This window comes from Hemitrygon akajei, chromosome 3 (genome assembly GCF_048418815.1).
Source record: "Hemitrygon akajei chromosome 3, sHemAka1.3, whole genome shotgun sequence".
NCBI classification, from domain to species: domain Eukaryota; kingdom Metazoa; phylum Chordata; class Chondrichthyes; order Myliobatiformes; family Dasyatidae; genus Hemitrygon; species Hemitrygon akajei.
Window position 1 is genome coordinate 187,861,227 of NC_133126.1, and position 26,746 is coordinate 187,887,972.

The 26,746-nt window shown below is 43.1% G+C and overlaps 2 protein-coding genes across 5 annotated transcripts in view; one reads left to right on the forward strand and one right to left on the reverse strand.

The window, feature by feature from the left end:
- The window catches only part of LOC140725744 (mediator of RNA polymerase II transcription subunit 12-like protein), a 676,368-nt gene that overhangs the window by 222,483 nt on the left and 427,139 nt on the right, over positions 1-26,746 (forward strand). The gene's annotated exons all lie outside the window — the stretch shown is intronic.
- On the reverse strand, positions 1,980-9,984 carry gpr171 (G protein-coupled receptor 171). 2 transcript variants are annotated; one of them, XM_073041614.1, is made up of 3 exons: positions 9,943-9,984; positions 8,249-8,487; positions 1,980-3,749 (listed from the first exon to the last, which is right to left on the reverse strand). In XM_073041614.1, the coding sequence occupies exon 3, from the start codon at positions 3,705-3,707 to the stop codon at positions 2,724-2,726; it is 984 nt and encodes a 327-aa protein (XP_072897715.1). In that variant the 5' UTR covers positions 3,708-3,749; positions 8,249-8,487; positions 9,943-9,984; the 3' UTR covers positions 1,980-2,723. The 2 variants fall into 2 exon arrangements, with proteins under 2 accessions (XP_072897715.1, XP_072897716.1); XM_073041615.1 differs by lacking the exons at positions 8,249-8,487; positions 9,943-9,984 and adding an exon at positions 8,148-8,210.

Genomic DNA, 26,746 nt, shown 5'->3' on the forward strand with positions numbered 1-26,746 from the left:
GGGTGTTAGATCAACAGATCTCAGTGTGGAAACACATATGCTGCACCCCCCTCGTCACCCTCAACACGAGTCACCCCCAGGGCTGTGTACTGAGCCCATTGTTGTACAGTCAGCTCACACATGACTCTATGGCCAAAACACCTGAATAGTTATATCATCAATTTGCAGAGGAAATGATCTTGGTGTGGCTCATTACCCACAATAGGATGGACTATAGAGAGGAAGTGGAAGAACTCAAGGCTTGCTACCATGCCCGCTTCCTCCTCTTCAATGTCAAGAAGGTAAAGGAGATGGTTATCGACTTCAGAAGAACTCGTACCACTCATGCTCTTCTTTAGCATGGTGGCACAGCAGTTGCAACTTCGACCAGTTTCAAGCCTCAGAGTTCACATCTCACGCGTCCCCTCATGGTGCCAGGTCATGCCCTACACAATCAGGAAGGTTCACCAACACCTCTGCTTTCTGAGGAGGCTGAAGAGAGCAGGATGAAGCACGTCTATACTCACTTCATTCTGTAGATGTGCAGTAGAGAGCATCCTAACATACTGCATCACAGAAACTGGACTGCGGCAGGCAGGAAGGCTCTGTAACAGGTAGTCAAAATTGTCCAACATGTCAGTGGCACCAGCCTCCTCGTCATCATGGACATACATAAAGGAAGGTGCCGGCAAAGGGCCAGGAACGTCATGAAGGATCCCAACCACCCTACCCATGGACTGTTAGGGAGGAGGCGACGTAGCATCCGTGTCAAGATCGCAGAGTCACAGACAGTTGCTTACCCCAAGCCGTAAGGCTGACCAGCATCGCCATTCATTAGCTCATCCCACCACAGCCCCACCCACCACTACTTTATCAGCTCCTGCCTCAGTCACCTTATGTACAGAGACTCCTGTGCCTTGCGTCACTCTACAGATATGCATTTGTATTTTTTGTGTTTCCGTCATTATTGTGTTCTTTATCTTATTGTGTATTTTTCTGCTGCATTGTATCCGGAGTAGCAATTTCTTCATTCTTCCTTAACACTTGCGTAATGGAAATGATGTTAAACAATCTTGAATCTTGCTCTTAGAAGCTTGTTAATCAGATGTTGCTAAGGAGAGTGAAACAGGCTGTGACTGTGTGTGTGCATGAGGTCAGGACAGGCTGTGTGGACATCTGTTTGCACTTGAGATCAGGCTGCTACACTTGTGAGATTATCAGTAGAACCAAGGCCTCAGTATCCTTGGGGTGTCGATCGTGAGGCCAGACCATGGAAAACTCTCTGATGTGTCACTTCAAGTAAAGTGCCCATCGATTCCTTTAGATACGTGCCCCAGAGGCAATGGTTCAGTGACAATTTTTTCCTCTCTCAAGGAGAGCCTTTTGACTGAGGTATTTTGCACTTTGACCCCTTATTTCCAATCACTAGTGTCATCTACCCATTCGTGTCTCTGTACAAGGAGGTTGAAGGTCAAGAGTCTTGCTAAAGCATTCATGATATGCTAATAACCTGCATATTGAAGAACAGAATGATAAAGCAGCTAGTGCTGCTGCCTCACAGGTCCATGGAACCAGGTTCGTTTCTGACCTTGGGTGCTGTCTCTGTGAAGTTTGGAAGTTTTCTCTGCGGATTGTCTCCAACTTCTCAAGAAGCACTTTCAGTTTAATTGACTAACGTGCATTTGCCCTTTGAAGTTAATGGTTGTGTGTGAGGGAGCATATTGCAGACCAACAGGGGAAAAGTACAAGGGGCAACTTGACTAGTTAACTTGCTCTGCTTCTAGCCAGCATAGGTTTAATGGGCTGAATGGCCTTCTAGGACATTAGGAGTATGTGAGATACTGCAGTAAAGTATGACATGCTCTTTGGATAATATCAATGGGGGAATATCAATTTATGTAGAAAATAAAACGAGGCTTCGTTTATAATCATTTTTCTAATTGAGATAAAATGCTAGTTTAATTAAATAATATAAAATATGCAATATAATTTCAGCACTATATACACATAAATGCAAAAACACTTTGCCACATATACCCTGTGGCCACATTATTACACAAGGTCCCTACTGTACTTAATAGAAGGTATGATTGTGCTCGTCTCCTGTTGTAGCCCATCCAGTTCAAGATTTGAAAAGTGTGTGTTCAGAGATGCTCTTCTGAACATCACTGTTGTTTCGTGAAGTTATTTGAGTTACTGTCGCCTTTCTGTCAACTTGAACCAGTCTGGCCATTCTCATCTGATTTCTCTCATTAACAACGTATTTTCACCTACAGAGCCACGGTTCATGGGGTATTTTCCCCCCGATTTGTTGTGTTTTTTTGCACCATTCTCTGTAAACTCTATTGTGGATGAAAATCCCAGGAGATCCACAGTTTGTGAGATACTCAAACTACCCCATCTGGCATGAGCAATCATTCCACAGTTAGTCCCTTAGCTCACATTTCTTCCCCATTCCGATGTTTGGTCTGAACAACAACTGAACCTCTTGACCATGTCTGCATGCTTTTATGCATTGAGTTGCTGCCAGTGATTGGCTGATTAGATATTTACACTAATGAGCAGGTGTACCTAAAAAAAAAAGTGGCCTCTGAGTGTATGTGCATGAACTAGACTCCCTTAATGACGAAAAATATTTATCTCTTATCACAGTTTACAATTCCCTCGTAGATCCAATGTATTTACGCACTTTGAAGCATTCAAATCAAAATAGTCAGATATATAGCTGGTAACATCTGGTTTAGCTAAACTGAGTTCTCCGCAGTCCTCCCTTCAGCCTCACGTTTTGCCTTGCACCTCGTCTCTTCTCTTCCAAAAGTTTCTGTGATTTTTAATCGGAATGATTTACAGAGGCAGAAGTACAAAACGGGATCAAAGCAAAGGTTGAGAACTGCCAAAAGAAAGGTTGCTTCCTTGGCCAGGAACAGTGATCTTTGTAGACTGCAGTCTTCTTTTGGCTTGTATTGACTGAGAGTGTACGGAGTCCGAATAATGTGATACGGCACAAAACAAATGATGTAGATGCCGGTCAGTATCAAAATGTGCCTCAGGGTTTGCTTCACGTCATTCTGTGTTTCTTTGTCCTTGATCCGGTGGAGCTTTTTCACCAGGAGAAAGTTTGAGGTCAAGAGCACAGCAGAAACATTCATGAATATGGCAATGCAGATAAAGTTGGTGAAGACGTGCCAGTTTAGTCCCATTATCTGTTTGATCTCCGCGCACTTCAGTCTAGGCTTCGGAGGTATGGTTTTGATAGGGATTGCCATGTTTGGTACCATCAATAGCAACACCATTGTCCATATAACTACAGATATCATTTTTGCAAAACCTGGTTTCTGTATCTGCTGGAAACTTATGCTACCGGAGAGATGAACATACCGATCTATGCTCACAAAGCCAAGAAATATAATTGATGCGTACATATTAATGTACATGAGACATGCCGTTACCTGGCAGTGGAAGATCTTCATACCCCAGGGAGCAATGCCTAAGTCGACAGCTATTTTGAAAGGGAGAGCCAAACTTAACAGAAAATCGGCAGTCAGAAGGTTAATGAGGTAGATATTAAGGCTTTTTTTGGATTGCCTCTGTTTGATAAAAGCCCAAAGTGCTATGCAACTCCCAATAATGCCAATCAGGAAAATTAAGTAATAGAAATAAGTGAATGGTTCCATGTTGTGGTTCACTGTGCATTGGGTAGCAGAGGCATTCGATGATTTAGTACTCATTGTATACTTTTTCAAACAGAAAAGTGAAGCCCAGCTTTAGATCTGAAACAAGAAAAGAAACACCGGAAATTATTTTCTTGTATTCCTTTATTCAAGACAAAGATGTTGGCATCTGATCAGGAGATCTGTGCAGGAGAGACCTCATGAGGTCCAAAACCCAAAGGTGGGAGTGAACCTTGAGAATTATGATGTGAATGATTCTGAAGAAGCATTAAGGGCAACTATTACATTTTTGATTTAATTTGGGAACTTGTAAAGAAAAAAATATAGAAGTTTCTAAACCAGATTCTAAGCTACTACCTGGATGGGGCAGCCCCTTGCTGGTTTGGAGTTGCAACCCTTGCCTTGGGGTTCAGTAGTGGTTATAACTGAAAAAGAGCTTAGGCTGTTGGACAGGCCCTTTGGCCTGCAAGGTCAGTGGCAAATGCAGTGTCAAATTAAACTAAATGTCTTGGGACCAATTCTTTTTACGTTATATGTCAATGATTTGCATGACAGATTTGATGGCTTTGTTGTAAAGTTTGCAGATGACATGAAGATAGGTGGAGGGACAGGTAGTTTTGAGGAAGTAGAGAGGCTGCAGTTGAAGAGAATGGGCTAAGAAATGGGAGATGGCATGCAGTGCTCAGGAAGTGTATGGTCATGCACTATGAAAGAAAAAATGAAAGGGTTGACTAATGGAGAGAAAATACAGAAAAAAAAACTGAGGTGCCAAGTGACTTGGGAGTTCCTATGCAGGATTCCCTAAAGGTTAATTTACAGGTTGAGTCTGCACTGAACAAGGCGAGTGTGATGTTAGCATTCATTTCAAGAGGACTAGAATATGAAAGCAAGGATGTAACTTTATAAAGCACTGGCGAGGCATCACTTGGAGTATTGTGAGCAGTTTTGGGCTCCTTATCTTCGAAACAATGTGCTGAAACTGGCAGAGGTTCAGAGGAGGTTCACAAAAATGATTCCTGGATTGATGGCGTACCATATGAAGAGCACTTCACTAGAATTCAGAAGAATGAGGGGGTGACCTCATTGAAGCCAATTGAATGGTGAAAGGCCTTGATAGATTGAATGTGGAGAGGATGTTTCCTGTGGTCGGGAAGCCTCGGACTAGAGGGCATAGCCTCAGAATAGAGAGGTGTCCTTTTAGAACGGAGATAAGGAGGAATTTCTTTAGCTAGAGAGTGGTGAATCTTTGGAATTCTTTGCCACAGGCAGGTGTGCAGGCTAAGTCTTTATGTGTAGTTAAGGCAGAGGTTGATATATTCTTGATTGTTCAGGGCATGAAGGGATACAGGGAGAAGGCAGGAGACTGAGGCCGAGAGGAAACTTAGATCAAGCATGATGGAATGGCAGAGCAGACTCGATAGGCCAAATGGCCTAATTGTGTGCTCCTAAATCTTATGTTCTCATGGTCTTCTACCTGAATGCGATCCCAATCCATTCATTCCCTTCATATTCATGTGCATATCCAACAGCCTCATTCACATCAGTTCTCACTGTTACCCTTGGCAGCCTATTTAAAAAAACACATCTCCTTTAAACTTTCCCTCTGTCACCTTAAATGCTTGTCCTCTGGAGGTTAGCATTTTGTCTCTGGGGAGGATTCTGACTGTCTACCAAATCTGTGCCTCCCATAACTTGTACACTTTCATCAGGTCTCCCCTGCGTCCGCGATGCTCCAGGTATAATAACATCAGTTTGTTCAACCCCCCTTTTACAGTCCCTGTACTCTAATCCTGGCACCATCCTGCTGAACTACCTCCACACTCATTCCAAAGCCTCCACATTCTTGCTGTAATTGGGCAACCAGAATTGCACATAACTCCCAAGTGCAAGGATAACCACATTTTCAGTAACTGCAGATAGACTTCCTTACTCTTCTGCTTGGTGCCACAAGTGTAGGAGGGCATGACACACACCTTTACAACTTTCTTTATGTGCATGACCACTTTCAATGGCTTATAGATTTGGACACTAAGATTTCTTAGTGCTGTTAAGGGTCCTGCCATTAACTGTACACTTCCTCCTTCCACTAGACCATAAGACACAGGAGCAGAATTAGGCCATTCAGCCCATCATATCTGCTCTGCCATTCAATCATGGCTGATTTTTTTTATCCCTCTCAACCCCATTCTCCTGCCTTCTCCCTCAGATCCTTTGACACCCTTTCTAGTCAAGAACCTACCAACCTCCTTTTAAATATACCCAATGAATTGCCCTTCACAGCCGTCTGTGGCAATGAATTCCACAGATGCAACACCCTCTGGCTTAAGAAATTCCTCCTCATCTCTGTAATTTTAATTCCCCCTTTATTCTTCTAAATTCCAGTGAGTCCAGACCCAGAGCCATCAACCCTTCTTCATGCGTAAACCCTTTCATTCCTTGGATCGTTCTTGTGAACCTCCTCTGGAAGTTCTCCAAAGCCCCCTCATCCTTTCTTAGATAAGGGGCCCGAAATTTCTCACAATACTCCAAGTGTGGTCAGACCAATGCCTTCTTAAGCTTCATCGTTTCATGCTTGCTATATTTATAGTAGAATCAGGAATAAGACATTCAGCTCCTTGTGCCTGATTTTGCCATTCAGTAAGTTTGGCTTTATCTTTTAAATGCACGGTACTTTCCTGCCTTCACATCCTGCCACTTCATACTATCTAAATATCTGTCCCTCTCTGCCTTAAATATAAGGAGCAACTAAGCCGCTTTTTTGGGGATTTTTGAATCAGAACAGCCTGCAGGTAATGAACTCTGGGTTAAACTGTACTGACATATGCCTTTTGTGTTTAATATTATGTGTTTTCACTCATTTCTTTCGTTGCCATTAGCGCAATTTTTTGTGCATGGGGGAGTGGAGGGGATTTGGTTGTTTTTCTTTGAACGGGTTGGTTCCATGGTTCTTTGTTCCATGATCGTCTGTGGGGAAGATGAATTTCAACATTGTGTACTGTGCACATACTTTGATAGTAAATGTACTTTAAACTTTGAAGCCTCCAGAGCATTATTGCTCGATGAATTCCAAAGATTCACCGCTACCCTGAGGGTGGTGGGGGGTGGGGGGGGGGGGTGCGGTTGACTTTGCTCTCATTGTCCGCTCATGTCCATAAGACAGAGAAGCAGAATGAAGCCATTCAGCCCATCGATTCTGCTCTGCCTTTCAGAATCAGGGTTATTATCACCCACATGTGTCGTGAAATTGGTTAACTTATGGAAATTTGTTAACTTCCTTCATTGATGGTTTATTATTCTTGTCCATTCACTTACACCTCATCAGCTATTTGCCTTTATCTGTTCTGCTGGTGTAAACCTCAAAAAGCTCTCAAACAACTGTCAAAGAGGGTCTCCTTTACACGTATCCATGTTACTGCTGCACATTCCTGTTTTTATTTTTTAAGAAGCGTGTTACCACTTCCTTAATGAGTAATTTCCTTTTTTTTTACCAATCTCATCCTAAATGGTCCATAGTTTCCCTTTTGGACATCTTCCTTCTTTCTTAGCATTCAGACCCACTTCTGAATAAATGACCAGTTCAACAGAGCAATGTGCTAGGATTTTGAAGCTGCTTAATTTACACCAGGATTAGTCACTCTTTAAAAAAATAATCAAAATAGAGTGTTTAATATTTATTTATTAAGTAGAAACAGCTTGTAAAGGTCAAATAAATGGATCGCCTGCAATTCAGTGCTATGTTATTAACATTTTCACACAATCAGGAAAGCTCACCAATGCCTCTCCTTCCTAAGGAGGCTGAAGAGAGTTGGACTGTGCACATCTATACTCACATCATTCTGTATGTGCGCAGTAGAGAGGATCCTAACAAGCTGCATCGCTGCGCGGTATGGAAACTGCACTGAGGTGGACTGGAGGGTCTACACCCGGTTGTCAAAACTGCCCGACAGTTTACTGGCACTAGCCTACCAGCCGTCAAGGATATATATTCAGAAAGGTGCCGGAAAAGGGCCAGTAACATCATGAAGGAACCCACCCTCCCTGCTTGTAGACTGTTTGTCCCATCCATCAGGGACGAGGCTACATAGGATCCATGCCTGGACCATCAGACACAAAACAATTACTTTCCCCAAGCAGTAAGACTCCATCCACTAACCCACCCCTTCACACCTCCAACCACCACTACTTTATTATTTCCCATCACAGACATTCCTGTGCTTAGCTTTTCTTTATGGACATACAATCATCTATGTATATAAGCTATTTTATGTATTTATATTTATTGTTTCAAAAAAATTATTGTGTTTTTTATCTTATTGTGATTTTTCTTAGTGTCTGATCAGCTCTGGAGTAACAATTATTTCCTTCTTTACACGTATACTGAAAATGACATTAAGCAATCTTAAATCTGAATCATTTAAAATTTTAAAATTTCATTGCCAAGCAAAGCACAGTACATTTCCTGTTTTCAATCTCCCTTGAAATTCCCCCATTACTCACTGTCTTTATTGTCGGTTGTCTTGTTTCAGTTTACCAGAAACATGAGTTACAGAGATATTCTTTCCAAAGTTTAACGCCTTTGAAGGGCAAACTTAACTTACCTTCCGCACGCGATTGTCAGGAAGCTCGTCTGTACAAGCAGAGCCTTCAACGTTGCAAGTTGGTGTTCATGCCTGAAGCCGTCATTGTAATCTCGGGCACGTGGATCACTGCACTCTTCTTCTGGGTCAGGGAATGCGCCGCAGTGCAGTCAGACTCTGACTGTTTCTAGCTGGCTTTCAGGAGCTCTCTTTCCTCTCCAATGCCAAAGGTGCACTGAGAGCCCTTTAAACGTTCACTTCTATAAAAGGAAGTCGGTGAATCAGAAATCAACAATGAGATTGCAGCTCTTCCGATACTGAAGGTACAAGTGAAGCAGAGCAGGCTTCAAATAAATATTCTGTGGTTGCAGCAGAAGTGTGGAAGCAGGAAGATTTTGTGGTTGCAGCAAAAGTGTGGAAGAGAGAATGGCTTGTTGAAATGTTTCATGATCATGGAGTAAATGGTTCACATGGTGTGGCTTGGTGCTAATGCTCTTGAAGGGTGGTTTGGGGTCACAGCACTTTGCCCCAATAGTATCATGCCAACCATTTTGTCCATCATCTTGTGGGTGAAGCTAGGCTTTTGGAAGTAGAATAGTGTTAGTAAAAATGAAGTAAAAAATGGAACTGCATGCAAAACAAAAGGAATTTGCCAGTGTCCAGTTGTTGTTTGCACCTATCATTGGGAGTCACAGCTTTGCAAATTATGCAATGACAGGCTTGCATAATTTTCCTGCCTCACAAAGAAACATACATTTTTGAAATGTGATCCTTCAAGCACTGATAAATTTCTGTTCTGATAAGAACAGGATTTGCTTTAAAACAAGTTTTCTCAAATGAGCGATTCAGGCCATGGCTATCTTCGTACTTCTTGCTTATCAATTTTCTTCAGTTTCTACACATCAGCCAGAACTGTTTCCAACAATGAAACACTTCTCTTCATGCAGTAATACATTAAGACATACAGAATGCTGCAGGAGCTCAGCATTACAGTAACACACACAATGTGCTGGAGGAGCTCAGAAGGTCGGGCAGCATCTATGAATGAGAATAAACAGTCGTCGTTTTGGGCCGAGACCCTTCATCAGGACTCAGCATTGCAGCAATACTGTAAACATTTGTATTTAAATACTTGTAAGAGAAAAAATTACTCAACTAGGTAAACATGGAATTTTTCAACAGCATTTGCAGTCTGCAAGACTGTGTTTCGGATCTATCACAGGAAGATTGATGATCTTTTAGCACTTTTGTGTTTTTGCCATAAGAATGAAATTGAGACAACATTTGAAATTTAATGCAGCAGTATTTTTTCTCTCTTTACTGACTGTATTTGCTTTACATTTTTGAAGAAAATGATGTTTTTGCTTTGGTGTAAAGGGGGAAAATTTTCTTTAACCATAGGCTGAAAACAATGTACGATAGACAGAATCAAATGTTGGATGCCGGGAGATTCTGCAGATACTGGAAATCTAGAGTAACAAACACGAAAAGCTGGAGGAACTCTGCAAGTCATGCAGTATCGGAATAAAGAGTCAACATTTTGGGTGTCAGGTCTCACTTGGGATATTCACGTATTTTATACAATTTTAGATTACTTTTTCCCCTTGCTAAACATTGAGAAGGTAGCCTATGAAATAACTATTCTGACACCTAGGTAAGTTACAGTCAAATATAGTTTGATGCCTTTGATATAACATTACAAATGAACACCATACCTGATTCTGGAAACAAGACTAATTGGCTTTTGAACTGCTTCAGTTAGCTGGGTCTCGCAGCTGCATGGGAAACTGCTGGTACTTTGTGTGGTGCACTCTTCATGACAGCATGTAGCGGTCGAGTAGCCTTGTGCATGTTTTCCTGCTGAGTTTGGGTTGCTGTGGGATGTGTGGTTTCATTTGAAAATTAGTCGATTGACGTCGATGAAACCAGAATTCAAATGATGAAGCCGACATGAATTTGAAGGCATCACATAACGCTCTTCCTCTAAAAGTGCCTGAGACAGATTTAGAATGAACATTAAACTATTTTTATTTCAAAAAAATTTTGGTGGCATCTGAATAGTATTTCTGTAAGAAGCTTTTCTCTTTTTTTGATGATCAGACAGACTTTGGGTCTAATTATTTTATATATAACATTACTGCAATATCCTGCACTAGTTTAATTTTCCTTTGAAGAACTCACTTATTCCAAGTGATAGAATGCTCCTCTCACCTCCGGCTCCTCCCTAAAGTATGACTTGGTGATACCTGGTGCAGCAACCTTCCTGTAACAGGAAATAAGCAGGTTTTGAGAACTTGAATCAATGACGGAGAAAGAACACCTCAAAGTTACTACAAGGTATTTATTTAATGTATAACAAAAGATGAGAAAGATATATATTTATGTATATATGTATCCAATCAGCCAATTATGTGGCGGCAACTCTCATTCATGGATGTACACTCAATGGCCACTTTATTAGGTACACCAGTACACCTGCTGGTTAATGAAAGTATCCAATCAGCCAATCATGTGTCAGTAACCCATTGCATAAAAGCATGCAGACATGGTCAAAAAGTCCAATTGTTGTTCAGACCAAACATCAGAATGGGGAAGAAATGCGACCGAGGTGATTCAGACTGTGGATTGATTGTTGTTGCCAGATGGAGTGATTTGAGTATCTCGGAAACTACTGATCTCCATGTATAACAGTCTCTAGAGTTTACAGAGAATGGTACAAGAAACAAACAAAAAAATCCAGTGAGTAGCAGTTCTGTGGGTGAAACCACATTGTTAATGAGAGAAGTCAGAGAGGAACGGCCAGAATAGTTCAAGCTGACAGGAAGATGACAGTAACTCAAAAAATCAAGCGTTACAACAGCACAGAGTATGCCCACAGGAAAATGAATTTCAAGGTTGTATGTGATGCAATTTGTGTATTTTAATAATAAATTTACTTTGAACCTCAGTGTACACTGTAGGGCATCTCTGAGAGTACAACACATTGAACCGTGAAGTGGATGGGCTCCAGCAGCAGGAGACCACTTTACATCGAAAAATGTGGCCACTGGGTGTACATTGTAAAGTTTGTTGATTTGCAGCAGCAGTACAGTGCAATACATAAACAGCAAAATGCTTCAGTCTTCCCAACCAGGGGCCCTGGATGAATCACGAGATCTACAATCTGCAAAGGGCCATATCTGAGTCATTTAGGTTTGGAGACCAAGTAAGATACAAGAGGTCCAGGTATGATCTCCAGAAAGCCATCTCACTTGTGAGGTGGCAATTCCAGACCAAGGCTATTCGACAGCTGTGACAGGGCTTGAATGCTATCACCTCTTATAAAGTGAAACCCGGTGGCATAGGTGACAACAAGGCTTCGCTCCCAGATGAGCTCAACACATCGCTTTAACTGTCAAAACATGGAGGAAACTTCACAGACACCCACAACCCCCGATGACTCTGTGATTTCTGCCCCTGAGGTTGGCATGAGAGCATCCTTCACAAGGGTGAACCCATGGAAAGCATCTAGCCCAGACAGGGTTACCTAGCCGAGTACTGAAGTCCCGTGCTGCTCAAGTGGTCGGTGGGTTCACTGATATCTTTAACCTCTCGCTTCAGCAGTTTGTAGTGCCCACATGCTTCAAGCAGACTTCAGTTATATTGATGCCTAAGAAGAATGTGATAACCTGCCTCAATGACTATTGTGATCTACTGTGATGAAGTGCTTGAGAGGTTGGTGATGAAACATATCAATTCCTGACTGAGATGTGACTTAGATCCACTCTAATTTGCCTACCAGCAAAACAGGTCCACAGCAAATGATGTTTCATTGGCTCTTCACTCAACGCTGCAACATCCAGACGGTTAAAGTGCATACATCAGAATGCTCTTTATTGACTACTGCTCAGCATTCAATTCCATCATTCCCTCAAAACAAATCAATTAGCTCCTAGATTTTGGCCTAAATAACTCCTAGTGCAATTAGATCCTGGATTTCTTCACTTGCAGACCCCAACAACATTGTCGCCAGTTGGACTGGCAGAACATCTCTCCCATAATCTTCATCAGCATAGGCACACCACAAAGCTGTGTGCCTTCTCCACTCACTTCACACTTATGACTGTGCGCCTAAGCATAGCTCCAGTGCCATATTCAAGTTTGTTGACGACGCCTCTGTGGTTGGCCAAATCAAAGGTGGTGACAGATCAAGATACCAGAGGAAGATTGAAAACCTGGTAAAGTGGTGCCACATTAACCTCTCACGCAATGTCAGAAAGACCTCACGGGGCGGAGACTATGGTCCATATACCAGAAAGTTGCGCAAGAGGCACTGTAGCTCTATCTCTCAGTCACCGAACTTCATGTGCAAAGTTTCTTGATCTTTCAACTCCCCAGTCCGTTGAAGGTGATAGCTTGGATCATATAATATGGTTCTTCATTGTAGCAAAAGAGTGGGTTCAATAGACCCTCCATTGAGCACATGTATGAAGAGTGCTGTCTCTGGAAAGCAGCATCCATCATCAAGGACACCCACCATCCAAGCCATGCTCTCTTCTCACTGTTGCCATCATGAAGGAGGTACAGGAGTTTTAGAAGCCACACCACTTGTTTCAGGAACAGTTATTACCCAACAGATATTACCCAATCAGACTCCTGAACCAGAGTGGATAACTTCACGCCGCCAATCACAGAACTGTTCCTACAGCTTATTGACTCACTTCTCAAAGACCCTTGCTCTCATGTCCTCAATGTTTATTGTTTGTTTGTTTATTTATTTATTTTTTCTCTTTTGTCTATTATGGGCACAGTCTTTCATTAATTCTAATGTGTTTCTTGGGCTTATTGTGTATGCCCACGAAAATGAATCGCAGGTTTGTATGTGATGATGTACTGTATATGTACGTTGATAATAAATTTACTTTGAAGTAAATATGCTATACATTACTGAAAGAAATATATACAGTAGATTCTGGTTAATTTGGCCATTAGTAAATCGAGGTGGGCCTTTATTTGGGACAAAAGAACAAAAACTGAGAAAATAGTTGGGATTGTTTATTTAGGATACTATGGCACTTAATTAGGACAAAAGCCTGTTGCTGAACAGTTTCTAACTCCATCAGTCCCGTGCACTTGTGTGGTGGTCAGACTCTATGGTGTACATCGACTTATCAGTTGTTAAATAGGTTTAGTTGCTTGTGTTTGTGTTCAAAAAGCAGTGATTTTTGTTACTGATAGTTAGCAAGTAAAAAGCACTAAGACAATTCGGAACAGTTTTGCTCATTGTGGTTTCAAGCATTCAAGCTTGGAGATGCCAGAAACAGCCAGGAGTGTAAATGAAGCAATTATGCCATTTCAATAAGTTAGGAACTATGAAAAATTTGAAGGTATAGAATGTTACAATGAAAACAAAGGCTTGGAGGATGCAGCTAACGAAGACAGTCCATTATCTGCACTAGGTGTCTGCACTGGTTTTGTTCAGTTACAGTCAGTCAAAAGAACATGGCAGTGTACACTGGATGACTACCTCTATCGATAACAATTAATGACTAATACACAGTTTAGTAGGATTGGTAGTGTTCTAATTTGTTCTGTATTTCATTTAAATACATAATGTGTTACTCAGTTAAATGGTAGTTTGTCTCTTTTATACCTCTTTAACTATTTCCATGAAGCTTTGGCTAATTGTGACAGCCGCTTTACTGGGCCAAAATGTACTGGTCCTGCTGTGTCACAATCAACCGGAATCTGCTTGTATTTCAAAAATTAGGTAAGTATTGCAAAAGGAAAACAAAATAGTGATGTACGGTTCATGGGTTTACTGACTATTCAAAAATCTGATAGCAGAGGGGAAGAAGCTGTCCTAACACAGTGTAGAGTGATTATAAATGAACATGTCAAATGCTGCCCTGCTCTTTGGGCTCCAGTTTACAATGACTGGTCTGGACGGGCTCCGATGTTCTTGGCACCAATGGCGATTCTGGTCTGAGGATGTCTAATGCAGTTGTTCAAACTTGTATAATCGAGGAAAGCTGCTCTTCATTTCTAATCTATGCATTCCAGTCAGCTACAACTCTAAAACTGAATATTTGTTCACGAATTTTGCGTTGTCAAATGAACCAGTTTTGCTTGGCTCCAAGAAAAAAAAACCCAAGCGATTTTGAGACTTTGGAAAGGGTGCAGAAGAGGTTTACCAGGACACAGCTTGGATTAGAGAGCAGAAGCTGGACAACAACGATCTCTGTAATTCGCAATGGCCGGTGTGCGGAAAAATCTGGTGCTGTGCAATTCTTTGCCCAGAGACAACAACATGAGTGCACTGAATGATTTCTTCAATAAAAACGCCAGTTTAAAAAAAAAATCAGAAACTGGAAAAGGAAATGTGATTGTGTACGATCGTGAAGTATATTTACTGTAACATGCCAACGAGTTAAAGGTGGCAACCTTTTGTACGCAGTTTCAGGGTTTTTACACTGAGTGGTGAGTGCCTGGACTGCATTGCCTGATGGTGGTAGAGACAGAAACATTAGAGACTTTAAGAGATGTTTAGATGAATGTAACAGAAATGAAAGGATATGGGCATTGTGTAGGCCGAAAGTGGTAGTTTATTTGATCAATTGATTACCAATTTAATTGGTTTGGCACAACATTATGGGCCTGTTCCTTTGCTGTATTGTTCTGTGTTGTATGATCTTGAAACTTCACATCCCTCAAAATAGATTTAGATTAGCTTTCTTTATTTATTACATGTACTTTGAAACATACAGTGAAATGTGTCACAATAAAAACATCATACGATTTGGATGAACTGCAATTTACAGATCATTGGATCATGAGACAGAAGGAACAGAATTAGGCCATTTGGCCCATTGAGTCTGCTCCACCATTCCACTGTGGCTGATTTATTACCCCTCTCAATCTAATTGTCCTGCCTTCTTCCCATAAACTTAGATGCCCTTACAAATCAAGAACCTATTAGCCTCAGCTTGAAGTATACTCAATCACTTGGTGTCCACAGCCATGTGTGGCAATGAATTACACAGACTCACCACCCTCTGGCTAAATAAAAATAAAAACCCTCGCCTCTATTTTAAAGAGATATCCCTTTATTCTGAGGCTGTGCCCCTCTGGTTCTAGACTCCCCCCACTATAGGAAGCATCCTCTGCTTGTCCACTCTATCGAGGTCTTTTACTCGATAGGTTTCAGTGAGATACCACCTCCCCCACTTCTTCTAACTTCCAGTGAGTACAGGCCCAGAACCATCAAACTCTGCTCATTTTTTAGCATAGGAGAGGTCTGCTCAAGGTGCTGATAACAGCGGGATAGAAGCTCACTGTAAGCTTGGTGGTAAGCGTTCCTTGTTTTCTGCCTGACGGGAGGAGGGAGGTGGGGTTGAGTGATTGATTTTGGCTCCCTTTTGGCTGCTTTTCCAAGGCTGTGAGAAATGGCGGCGAGACTGTTTTTGTTTTGTAATGTGTGAGCTGGGTCCACAGCAGTCTGCACTTTCTTGATGCATTTCATATCCTTAAATTGTTATCAGGGAAGCCTGTTAAGAGGGGTCTTAATGCACTGGGAAGTTGGCCTCTTCCCTGGCCTTTGCTGCACCCGGTGCTGGTAACCATTCCTTTGTATCTAGTAGCGTGAGCTAAAATGGCCGAACACTGCATTCTACAGTGGGGATTTCAGAAGGTAGCAGGGATGGATCAACCACTAAACATTTGCTGCTTAAGATGGTTGCAAATATTTCAAACTCTTTCACTGCACAGGAGCTGAGCTCCTCCATCAATGACGTTGTAGATAACGCCAGACGCACCTCCTCTGATAAGGTGTGTGGTGATGCACCGCCATTCGTGGGTAGATCTGCAAAAAGCTTCATCTCATTCATGGAACACACACAAAATGCTGGTGGAAGACAGCAGGCCAGGCAGCATCTATACGGAGAAGGCCTGGCCTGCTGTGTTCCACCAGCACTTTGTGTGTGTTGTTTGAATTTCCAGCATCTGCAGCTTTCCTCGTGTTATCTCATTCATGGGTTATGCGAATACTTGGTGTGGCCTGTGGCATGCTGCCTCTTTTTAGGCCAGAGTATGTGGAGCAGTACAGCACAGCACCAGACCATCTGGCCCACAACTAAATTAGCAATCAAATGACCAAATGAACTAATCTCTTCTGCTAACACACACAAAATGCTGGAGGAACTCAGCAGGCCACGCAGCATCTATGAGAAAAAACTACAGTCGATGACTCGGGCCAAGGCTCTTTGGCAGTCCTGTGAAAGGGTCTCGGCTGAAACGTCGAGTGTGCTTTTTCCTGTAGATGCTCCCTGGCCTGCTGAGTTTCTCCAGAATTTTGTGTTTGTTGCTTGGATTTTCAGCATCTGCAGAATCTGTATTGTCTGTAATCTCTTCTGCATACAAAATGTCCATATCCTTCCATTTCTCTCATTCATGTTCCTATCTAAATGTCTCTTAAAAGTCCCTCATATATCTGCCTCTACCACCTTCCCAGGCAGCGCAAACTAGGCTCCCACCACTCAGTGTGTGTGTGGGGGGGGGAACTTTGCCCTTACATCTCCTTTGAATTTACCCCCTTTCGCCTTAAGTGTGTACCCTCTGTTAATAAGATTTCAGTCCCGGGAAAAAGATACCGTCAGTCTACTCTATCCATGCTTCTCAAAAACCTCTATCAGATCTCCCTCAGCCTCTGCTGCTCCAGCGAAAACAACCCAAGTTTGTCCAACCTCTCATGATAGAACTTGCCCTCTAATCCAGGTGACATCCTGGTAAAACTTACCTGCACCTTCTCCAAAGCCTTGACACCTTTCCTATAGCGAGGAGACCGGAACTGTGTCTAGATGTGGCCTCACTAGCGTTTTAAAAGCTGCAGCCCTAGATTGCCATGTTGGTCGCTCATGGAGGTTTTGCAGATGCTGGAAATACAGAGCAACGCACACAAAATGCTGGAGGAACTCAGCAGGTCAGGCAACATCTCTAGAGAGAAGTAAACAATTGATGTTTTGTGCCAAGGCCCTTCATCAGGACTGGCTCATTTTTGTAGTTCATTTTGTTTTTAAGTAGAATTGCCATTAACCTTGGAGTTTCTGCGCTTTCCACCGAATTAGATCCAGATTCATTTATTTATCGCATGTACACCAAACCAACAATGGGATGCGTCATTTGCGTTAACAGCCAACGCAAGCTAAGGATGTGCTGGGGGCAGCCCGCAAGTGTTGCCACACATGCTAGCTCCAGCATAGCATACCCATAATGCTCAGCAGAACAACAGAAGCGACAACAACTGCAAAGAAGCCGTTTCCTCCCTATCACTCACCCACCCACTTGCACACATGGACAGTCCTCTGACCCCAGGACAGGCTGTCTCGGGGCCTACAGCCTTCCGCAGACTTGAAGACATCAGTTGTCCAACTTCCCCGGTGGACTTGCAGACCCAGAGCTTCGGCCATCAGGCCGCAACTTCCAGGCCTCCAACTGACCTTCCCTCGATCTTTGGTATCAACAGTAGGACCCGTCAGCGATGGGACCTGGACTCCAGGCCTTGAACTCTAGGCTTGCAGACTAGTATACCTATGGTATATTAGTATACCTTTGTGCCTCCTGCCTGCATGGACGTCTGATCCTGGGATTCGCTGACCTGGGGAGGACTCGGTTAGTAAAGTGAAAGACATGTGGCCTATGATGGTGGTCGAAAGGCTCACGGCTGCTTAAAGGAGCTTAATATTGAGCAGGCAGCCCCCTTCTACAGCTGTCTCACTCACTCCAGTGGGTTTCACAGTAACGTAGTGGTTAGTGCAGCCCGCTTGCATCTCGGGGCTCATTTCTCGTGTCCTCCGTAAGCAAGTTTGTACATTCCTTTATGTGAGCACATGTGCTTCCTCCGGGTACTACGTTTTCCTCCTGCAGTCCAAAGACTATTCGGTTGGTAGGTTAATTGGTCATTGTAAATTGTCCCGTGATTAGGCTAGGATTAAATTGGTGGTTTGCCAGGTGCTGTGGATTGACCTGTTCTGTGCTGCATCTCTAAAAGAGTTAAATAAAAGACCATCAGACCTCAGCTTCCAGGCTTCTGGATGACCTTTCCTCGATCTTTGGTATCGACAGTAGGACTCGTCAATGACAGGACCCGGACACCAGGCCTTGTATTCCAGACTCGCTAATGATGGGACCCTGAACTCCAGGCCTTGAACTCTGGACTTGCAGACTAGCATACCTATGGGGTGAAAGACCATTGTGGTTGTGGATATCCTTTAGGTTTCGGACAATATTTTGTTTACTTAACATCAAAGTCTTTGTAATATAAAATCTAGCTGTGTTGTCTTGTTTGTGGTATACACTCAGCATTATAACAAAATGCAAATTGTCTTGTGGCTGTGCTACGGTGCAACTGACTGCTGCTAGGTTCTACCACACATATTGAAGCATCACGTAGGTCTTCTGGCAAGCAAATGATTGATGTTGAAAATATTCAGCAGGTCAGGAAACATCTGTTTTGAGAGAAAGCAGGTTTTGCGTTTCAGTTCTGTGACCTATGGATTCATAGCTTTTCGCACTACAGATGCAGGTTGACCTGCTGTGGGTTCCTGGCAGTTTTATTTTTTTTATTTTAGTGATATGTAAACTGGTTAAATTAACATTTATAACGGTGTTATCAATGCCAAATGTTCTGTTTTATAGCCCAAGCACATTTTGCTGAGTCAGTTACATCTAAAAGTTACATTTTGTTGTCTAATTATGAAATGCTGGCTTAAGAAACTCGATGCAGCTACAAAGAAGTCACAACAGCGGCTATATTTCATTAGGCTTTTGGGAAGATTTGGTATGTTACCAAAAGCAGGTGCAAATGTTTACAGATGTACTGTGGAGAGCATTCCGACGGGCTGCATCACCATCTGCAATGAGGTTGCTACTGCACAGGATCGAAGTTAGCTGATGAGAGTTGTAAACTCTCGATCATGACAACTATCTTCTGTAGCATACAGGACATCTTCAAGGAGCGATGCATCAAAACGACAGCATCCTTTATTAAGGACCCCCTCCACCCAAATCACGCCTTGTTCTTTTTGGTACCAATGAGAGGTACAGGAGCTGAGCTTCTTCCCCTCTGCCATCAGATTTCTGAATGGACATTGGACCCATGAACACTACCTCACTACCTGTTTAATTTAACTATTTATTATATATACAATTCACAATTTTCTCTATTATTATGTACTGCATTGTACTGTTGCCACAAAGTTAACAAAGTCCATGGCATACGCTGGTGATATTAAACCTGACTCTAATTCTGAAATTGAACACAGTTGTATCTTTCAGCCTGAAAAACAAACTAACTAACAAACAAACACACACACACACACACACACACACACACACACACACACACACACACACACACACACACACACACACACACACACACACACACACACACACACACACACGATTTGCTTCTCCCCTCTGCCCACTTTTTCTCACTAAATTCCTCTCTTTCATCCCTCTTGGTGTTTTCTGTCCTTGCTGTAAAATGTTCAGACTGCTGTTTAATGTTAGGAACATGTTTTAATTGCTTTATGTATTTTTCCCTGTTTATCTTCTGGGAGAAGACGAGAGAGAACGACCGATGTCTCCCAGCAAGATTAATCCCAATCTAGGTATCCTCCCCTGGGCACCAGAACTGTAAACAAGAGCTTGAGTTAATTTTAGAATTTAATAAAGGAAAACTAGACAAATTGATCTGCAAATAGTCCCTTTGTGCATGTTAATGTGTGAGCACTTTATGTAGTAGGTTTTTCTGTGTAGCCCTCTAATAAGTACCTTCAGAAAATCCAACTGTTTGACATCCAGTGGTCCTCCTGTTTCTGCTCTGATTGCACACATAAATCTCTAATTTGACGTGCGATGTGCTAATTTGAATTTGCTGTGTGGAAACCATAAATACAAATGCACAAACAATCCGACTACTGTGATCGAGTGACTCATAACTGAGGGAATATGGAATATGTTGTATTAATACGGTCTATGGTTAGAAGCCATCTTACGGTCGTTTGATATCAGCCAGCAAACAACGTCTTCCTCTCCTTGCCTCCTGCCAGTATTGTGCATATTGTGCATTTCTACTGGACTCCCCAGATCTTTTTTAATGTCATGACTCATTTTCAGCCACTACTTCTATCCACTCCCCTTCCCAACTTAAAATATTTATTGTTGATATTCAGCACATGATTTCCTTAAAAGTTATGAAAATAGCTGACTTCAGCTTTGTTTCATTATCATCCAGGGGCACTGATTTGGTTTTAATTTACAAGGGAGTGCAGTGCAGAGGATAATGTGGACTGGCACTGGTAAGGTAATCTAAAATCACTTTAAAGCAGAGGGCACCTGGTCAGAGAATCGATATTGACCTCGACACATACTGTTGATGCAATCATAAAGAAGGCACACCAGGCGCTGTACTTTATTAGGAGTTTGAGGAGATTATTAATGATGAGTCAGGTTCCAGGAAGGAGCTATAGAGTTTAAGTAACATGGTGTCATGACAGCAATGTTTTTCTTCATGTCAGCAAAAGAAGAAGAGAGAGTACAGAGAAGATTTACTAGAATGTTGCCAGGGTTTCAGCACCTAAGTTACAGGGAAAGATTGAACAAGTTAGGTCTTTATTTTTTGGAGCGTAGGAGGTTGAGGGGGGACTTGATAGAGGTATTTAAAATTATGAGGGGGATAGATTTGAAGTGGATAGGCTTTTTCCATTGAGAATAGGGGAGATTCAAACAAGAGGACATGAGTTGAGAGTTAGGGGGCAAAAGTTTAAGGGTAACACGAGAGGGAATTTCTTTACTCAGAGAGTGGTAGCTGTGTGGAATGAGCTTCCAGTAGAAGTGGTAGAGGCAGGTTCGGTATTGTAATTTAAAGTAAAATTGGATAGGTATATGGACAGGAAAGGAATGGAGGGTTATGGGCTGAGTGCGGGTCAGTGGGACTAGGTGAGAGTAAACGTTCGGCACGGACTAGAAGGGCCGAGATGGCCTGTTTCCATGCTGTAGTTGTTATATGGTTATAAGAGCTGGTCACTGACTTCAAGAAGTCGGCAGTGCACAGGCTCCTGTCTGTATCAATGGTGCTGGGTTTGAGAGGGTTGGGAGCCTCGAGTTCCAATTGCCTGTTCAGGTCCAGCCCTGTAGATGTCATAGCCAAGAAAGCTCGCTTCCTCAGGAGGCTAAAGAAATATGGCGAGTCCTGTCGACCAATTTTTACCAATACACAATAGAAAGCATTCTATTTGGCTGCATCATGGTTTGGTATGGTAAGTGCACAGTGTTCTGACTGGCTGTATCACCATCTGGTATGGAGGGACCGCTGCACAGGGTCGAGATAAGCTGCAGAAGTTATAAAGTCAGTCAGCTCCATTATGGACACCAGTCCTTCCCTCCCCTCAGCATTCAGGACACCTTCAAAAGGTAGCATCCATCAATAAGTAATCCCCATCACCTAGGACATGCCCTCTTCTCATTGCTACCGTCAAGAAGGAGGTGCAAGAGCTCTTCAGCTTCTTCCCCTCCACCATCAGATTTCTGAATGGACATTGAACCCATGAATGCTACCTTAGCATTTATTTTTCTCTCTCTTTTTGCATAATTTAGTTGAAACCTGATTTTGATTCTGTGGCAGACAAATAGCAGTATGCCAGAAATTCGAGTGTGTAGTTTGGGGGGTGGGGGGTTGCTAGAAGCAAATGTAGTTGCTATCACTTATTAAGCAGAAGGTTCTTTGGGAAGCAGAAAGATCTGCTTGGTGACTCAGTGTTCCACGGGGATCGTTGCTGGGAACGCTTTGTTTCACAACATTAGTCATTTGGACCAGATGGACTACACCCAGGGTTCTGAAAGAGATGGCCGAAGACATTATAGAGGCATTAGCGGTCATCTTTCAGGTCTTTCCTGTGCTGGACTTCCCACAGTGTTCACGCTTTTAAGAAAACACAGACTGCGTTGGCTGGGCCACGTCCGTCGCATGAAGGACGGTAGACTGCCAAAGGACATCCTCTATGGAGAACTAGCAACAGGCAAGAGGAACGTTGGTAGACCCCAGCTTCGTTTCAAGGGCCTCTGCAAGCGCGACATGAAAGCCTTACAAATCAACACAGAGTGCTGGGAGGACGCAGCAGATGACCGCAACAAGTGGCGAGGTACTCTTCAGCAACACCTAGAGCAAATTGAAAGAGTGACCCTGAGTCAGTTTGAGGAGCAGAGAGCTAAACGGAGAGCACAGCGGACAGCGGACAACAATTCGCCGACGCCCTACACATGCAGCAACTGTGGCAGAGCCTGTCGTTCCAGGATCAGCATCAATAGCCACAGTCGACATTGCTCAACAAGCCTGAGACTACCAGAGGCACAGTACCCATGGTCGACCACGACTGACGGAGGCCACACCACACTAGATTCGGGAATGGTTCCGGAAAACTGGAAAATTGCAAATGTCAGTCCACTCTTTCAGGAGGGAGGCAATTTAAGCATACATGAATATGGCAGAACGAAACAGCACTCCTCTGGGACCAAGGTGCAAAACGCATTACCAACAGCATACAGTGCACTGCACATAGCACATTCCATAAATAGGTCATATGGTTATGAAAGCAGAAAAATACAGAGTCACAAAGAGAAACATACAGCCCATGTCCCTGAGGGGCACACGGCATGTAGATTGATGGTATGTTGTTAGGGCCTAGCTTGCTCTTCGTTTGAGTGAGCACTAGAGGGCAGTACTGAACACACGCCGAAACAGAACACGCGGAAAGCTGCGGGCAGCACCGCCGGGAGGGACCTGCGCCCAACCCAGTACGGATTCTGGCACGTCCACAAAGGCCTCTGCTCTCTCACACACTGCCTCGGTGTCTCCTCTCCCAGGCAGCTGCAACAGACGACTCCACGTTCCGAGGGCTTAGTCCTCGCCACAGGCGAGGCAACGCAGCTCCCCTGCAGCCGATTTCACCAACGAACCAACGAACATGACTTGCTGTAGAACTACATTTCCAATGTCCAGCAGGGTCTCGTGATCACTATAGAAACACCTAAGAGAAACAAAAGGCTGAATGATGAGTGCCCCGTATCTGAGGCTTAGGGTTCTCAATTCTGGGGAGACTACTGTCTACGCTGAAGCTGCCACTGACTTTACAGCTCTCTGCTGCTTTTTCTGATCCTGTGCATTGGAGCTTCTATACCAGACGGAATGGAACATTTGAGTCACGCTGTGTTTAATTTAGCTCCAGAATTGAATGGTCTTGTTAATCAGGAGAGATGGGGGGGGGAAGAAAAAGTGAATTCTACTGTTCATTTTGATGAGAACCTTCTCACACTGAACAGCATAGGTTTCCTGTTTGCTAGTTGACAGCAAAAACTAGACCACTGAGATCATTGTGTTGGCTCAGTTCCTCTAAAATCTTCCCACTTCATTTCATACTGGTATTTTTTGGATTTGGTATATCATGAGAATGTTGGCAGCCAGTAACTTGCAGTAGTTTTGCACTGTTAAAGTGAAACCCAGTGCAAGTTCCATAAATATACCTCTTCATATTCTGCCTGGTTACCCTCCAAGTTGATGGCACAAACTTCTACTGTCTTCCACCTCACCCTCCCACACCTTTTTGCTGGTTTTCCTTTCCCAATCTGGTTCCCCTCTCATTCCTTCTCCTTACCTGCCCATCACTTCCCCTCCTCCTTCCATGTCCCATCAACCTGCCCCCTCACCTGGTTGACTAGATCAACCTGCCAGCTTGTACTCCTACCCCTCCTCCCCTTATATGGCTCCTTCCCCTTTCCTTTCCAGTCCTGATGAAGGGCTTTGAGCTGCAATGTCGACTGTTCATTCCCCTCTATCGATGCAGAGCTTTGTGCCTATGTAATACCTCATCCTTCCACCGGGATACCTTGGATATTTGAGCTCTCATGAATTTATTGCTTTGACGATAACTTGCTTGCTCAGTGAGAACTGATCATTTCTGCAATCTTTGCTTCCTTTTTTCCCCCTCTCTCCACTGGCCTGCTGACTTTGTCCCATGGTCCAGCATATTACAGGCAAAATGCTCTGCTTCCTGTTTTCTAATAACATCAAAGATGTTTACAAACATTCTGGTTTCTCAGCTGGAGATGTACAGGGTATGTCTTTTAGGTACCTGGCTACTTGGAGTTGTGGTGGATAGAGGCTTTTAAAAGGCTTTTAGGCTGAGCAGTTTTGGGTCCCTTATCAATGAAAAGATGTACTGACATTGGAGAGGGCTCAAAGGAAATGATTCTGGGATTGAAAGACTTGTCAACGAGGCAGATTTGATGGCTCTGGGCCTCTACTCACTGGACTTCGAAAGAATGTGGGGTGACCTCATTGAAACCTATTAAATGTTGAAAAGCCTCTACAGACTGGATGTGGAGAGCATGGTTCCTATGATAGAAAGTCTAAGACCAGAGGACACAGCCTTAGAATAGAGGGTGCATCCTTTTAGAATGGAGATGAGGAGGAATTTCTTTGGTCAGAGAGTGGTGAATCTGTGGAATTCATTGCCACAGGTGGCTGTGGAGGCCAAGTCATTGGGTATGTTAAAGGCAGAGGTGGATAGATTCTTGATTAGACAGGGTATAAAGGGGTACAGGGAGAAGGCAGGAAATTGGGACCAAGAGGAAAAATGGATCAGCCACAATGAAGTGGTAGAGCAGACCCAATGGGCCGAATGGCCTAATTCTGCTCCTATATCTTACGGTCTTATGGTAATGGTGCATTGTGGAAGCAATGTCCTGTGTCTACAGGCAGCATTCCAGCTATAAACCTGGAAGGCTGTGAGAACAGTTGGCTGTGGAGGTCCCTACATGATTTCTTTCATGAGGGCTTGGTTATATTGTGCTGTAAATTCAGTGACTTTGCCTCTATGCTCAGAAGCAGTGAATGTCCCTTCAAAAGTTGAAGCCCAAATGATGGAACCATTAGTTTCACTTCCCTGATAATCTCTGCAATTCATTACTTGAACCTAACATTCGAGTGCTTCGTTCCACCCACCTGTACTTAGCAATGCTGAAAGTCTCCGACCCACACTTCTGAACTTTAACGCCTGTCAAACGATCAGTCATTGTGAGCCACAGTGCCCTAAGCAGGAAGTATGACACTCACTGACGTGCTTTCCTTTCGTGGCCAAATGCATTACAGGCTTGTGGTGAGTGTGGGGGTGGTGGGCTGCGTGCTTGATGTCTGTGGAGATGATATTCAAAAGTTCGAAGTTCAATTATTATCAAAGTATGTATAAATAATGCAGCCGTGAGACTCGTCTCCTTACAGGCAGCCACAAAATAAGAAACGCAAAATAACTCACTTTAAAAAAAATCCATTATGTATCAGGCCAGTTGCTGGCTATGACTGAAATAACTGTTGTCCTTACACTTCTACCTCTCACTTTCTCACCCTACCAATGGTGGCAAGTGCTGCTCTTTACAGTTTTATGAACAGCTCCTTCCCCTCCACCATCAGATTTCTGAGTAGGCCATATGAACACTACCTCACTCTTTAGCATCGAGGACACCTTCGAAAGGCGATGCCTCAAAAAGGCAGCATTCCTCATTAAAGACCCCCATCATGTTGGACATGCCCTCTTCTCACTGCTGCCATCAAGAAGGAGGTATAGGAGATTGTAGACACACACTCAATATTTTATTAACAGCTTCTTCCCCCTCTGACATCAGATTCTTGAATGGACAATGAATCCATGAGCACCATCTTATCAGTTTTTTCCCACTTATTTAATTAAATGTTTTTCTTTCAATGCTTTTCTGATTTATAGTTTTTATTATTATCTATTGTAATGTACTGCTGTCACAAAATAACAAATTTCATGGCACTTGCCAGTGATATTAAACATGATACTGTGATTAGGAGAGATAAGGGCCTCTTCTTAGTGCAAGTACAATTGCTCCTCTAGAGCCTTGGGCCAGTAGAACTGATTGGCAAGAGACTGCAGATGCTGGAATCCGAAGGAACTCAGTACAAGAGGTCCTGCAGATGCTGGAAATCCAGAGCAACACGAACACACACGCACACAGATGAATTCAGCAGGTCAGGCAGCGTCTGTGAAGAGGAATAACTAGGCAGAGTTTTGCTTCCTCTCCATAGGTGCTGCCTGACCTGCTGAGTTTATCTGGCATTTTGTGTGTTACTTTGAAGGAACACAGTGGATCGAATAACATCTGCCTGGTGGAAAATTGTTGTCCTTTCATATACTATCCTGCATTAAGAAGCTGAGACATGATCTGGTCCTGATGCAGGGTTAGAATATGAAACGACGTCAGTTCCTTCCCCCCACTGAGGCTGCTCAACCTAAGTTCCTCCACCAGATTCTTTCTAGCCAGCTGTATTGTTGTTTAATCGAGCCATTAGAATAAAGGTTCAGAATAAACATGGTATCACTCCCTTCAGTGAATAAGTGCTGAACTTGTGTATACAATGAACTCGAATCATCAGATTGTATGCTGCTGTGGCGACAGGAATGC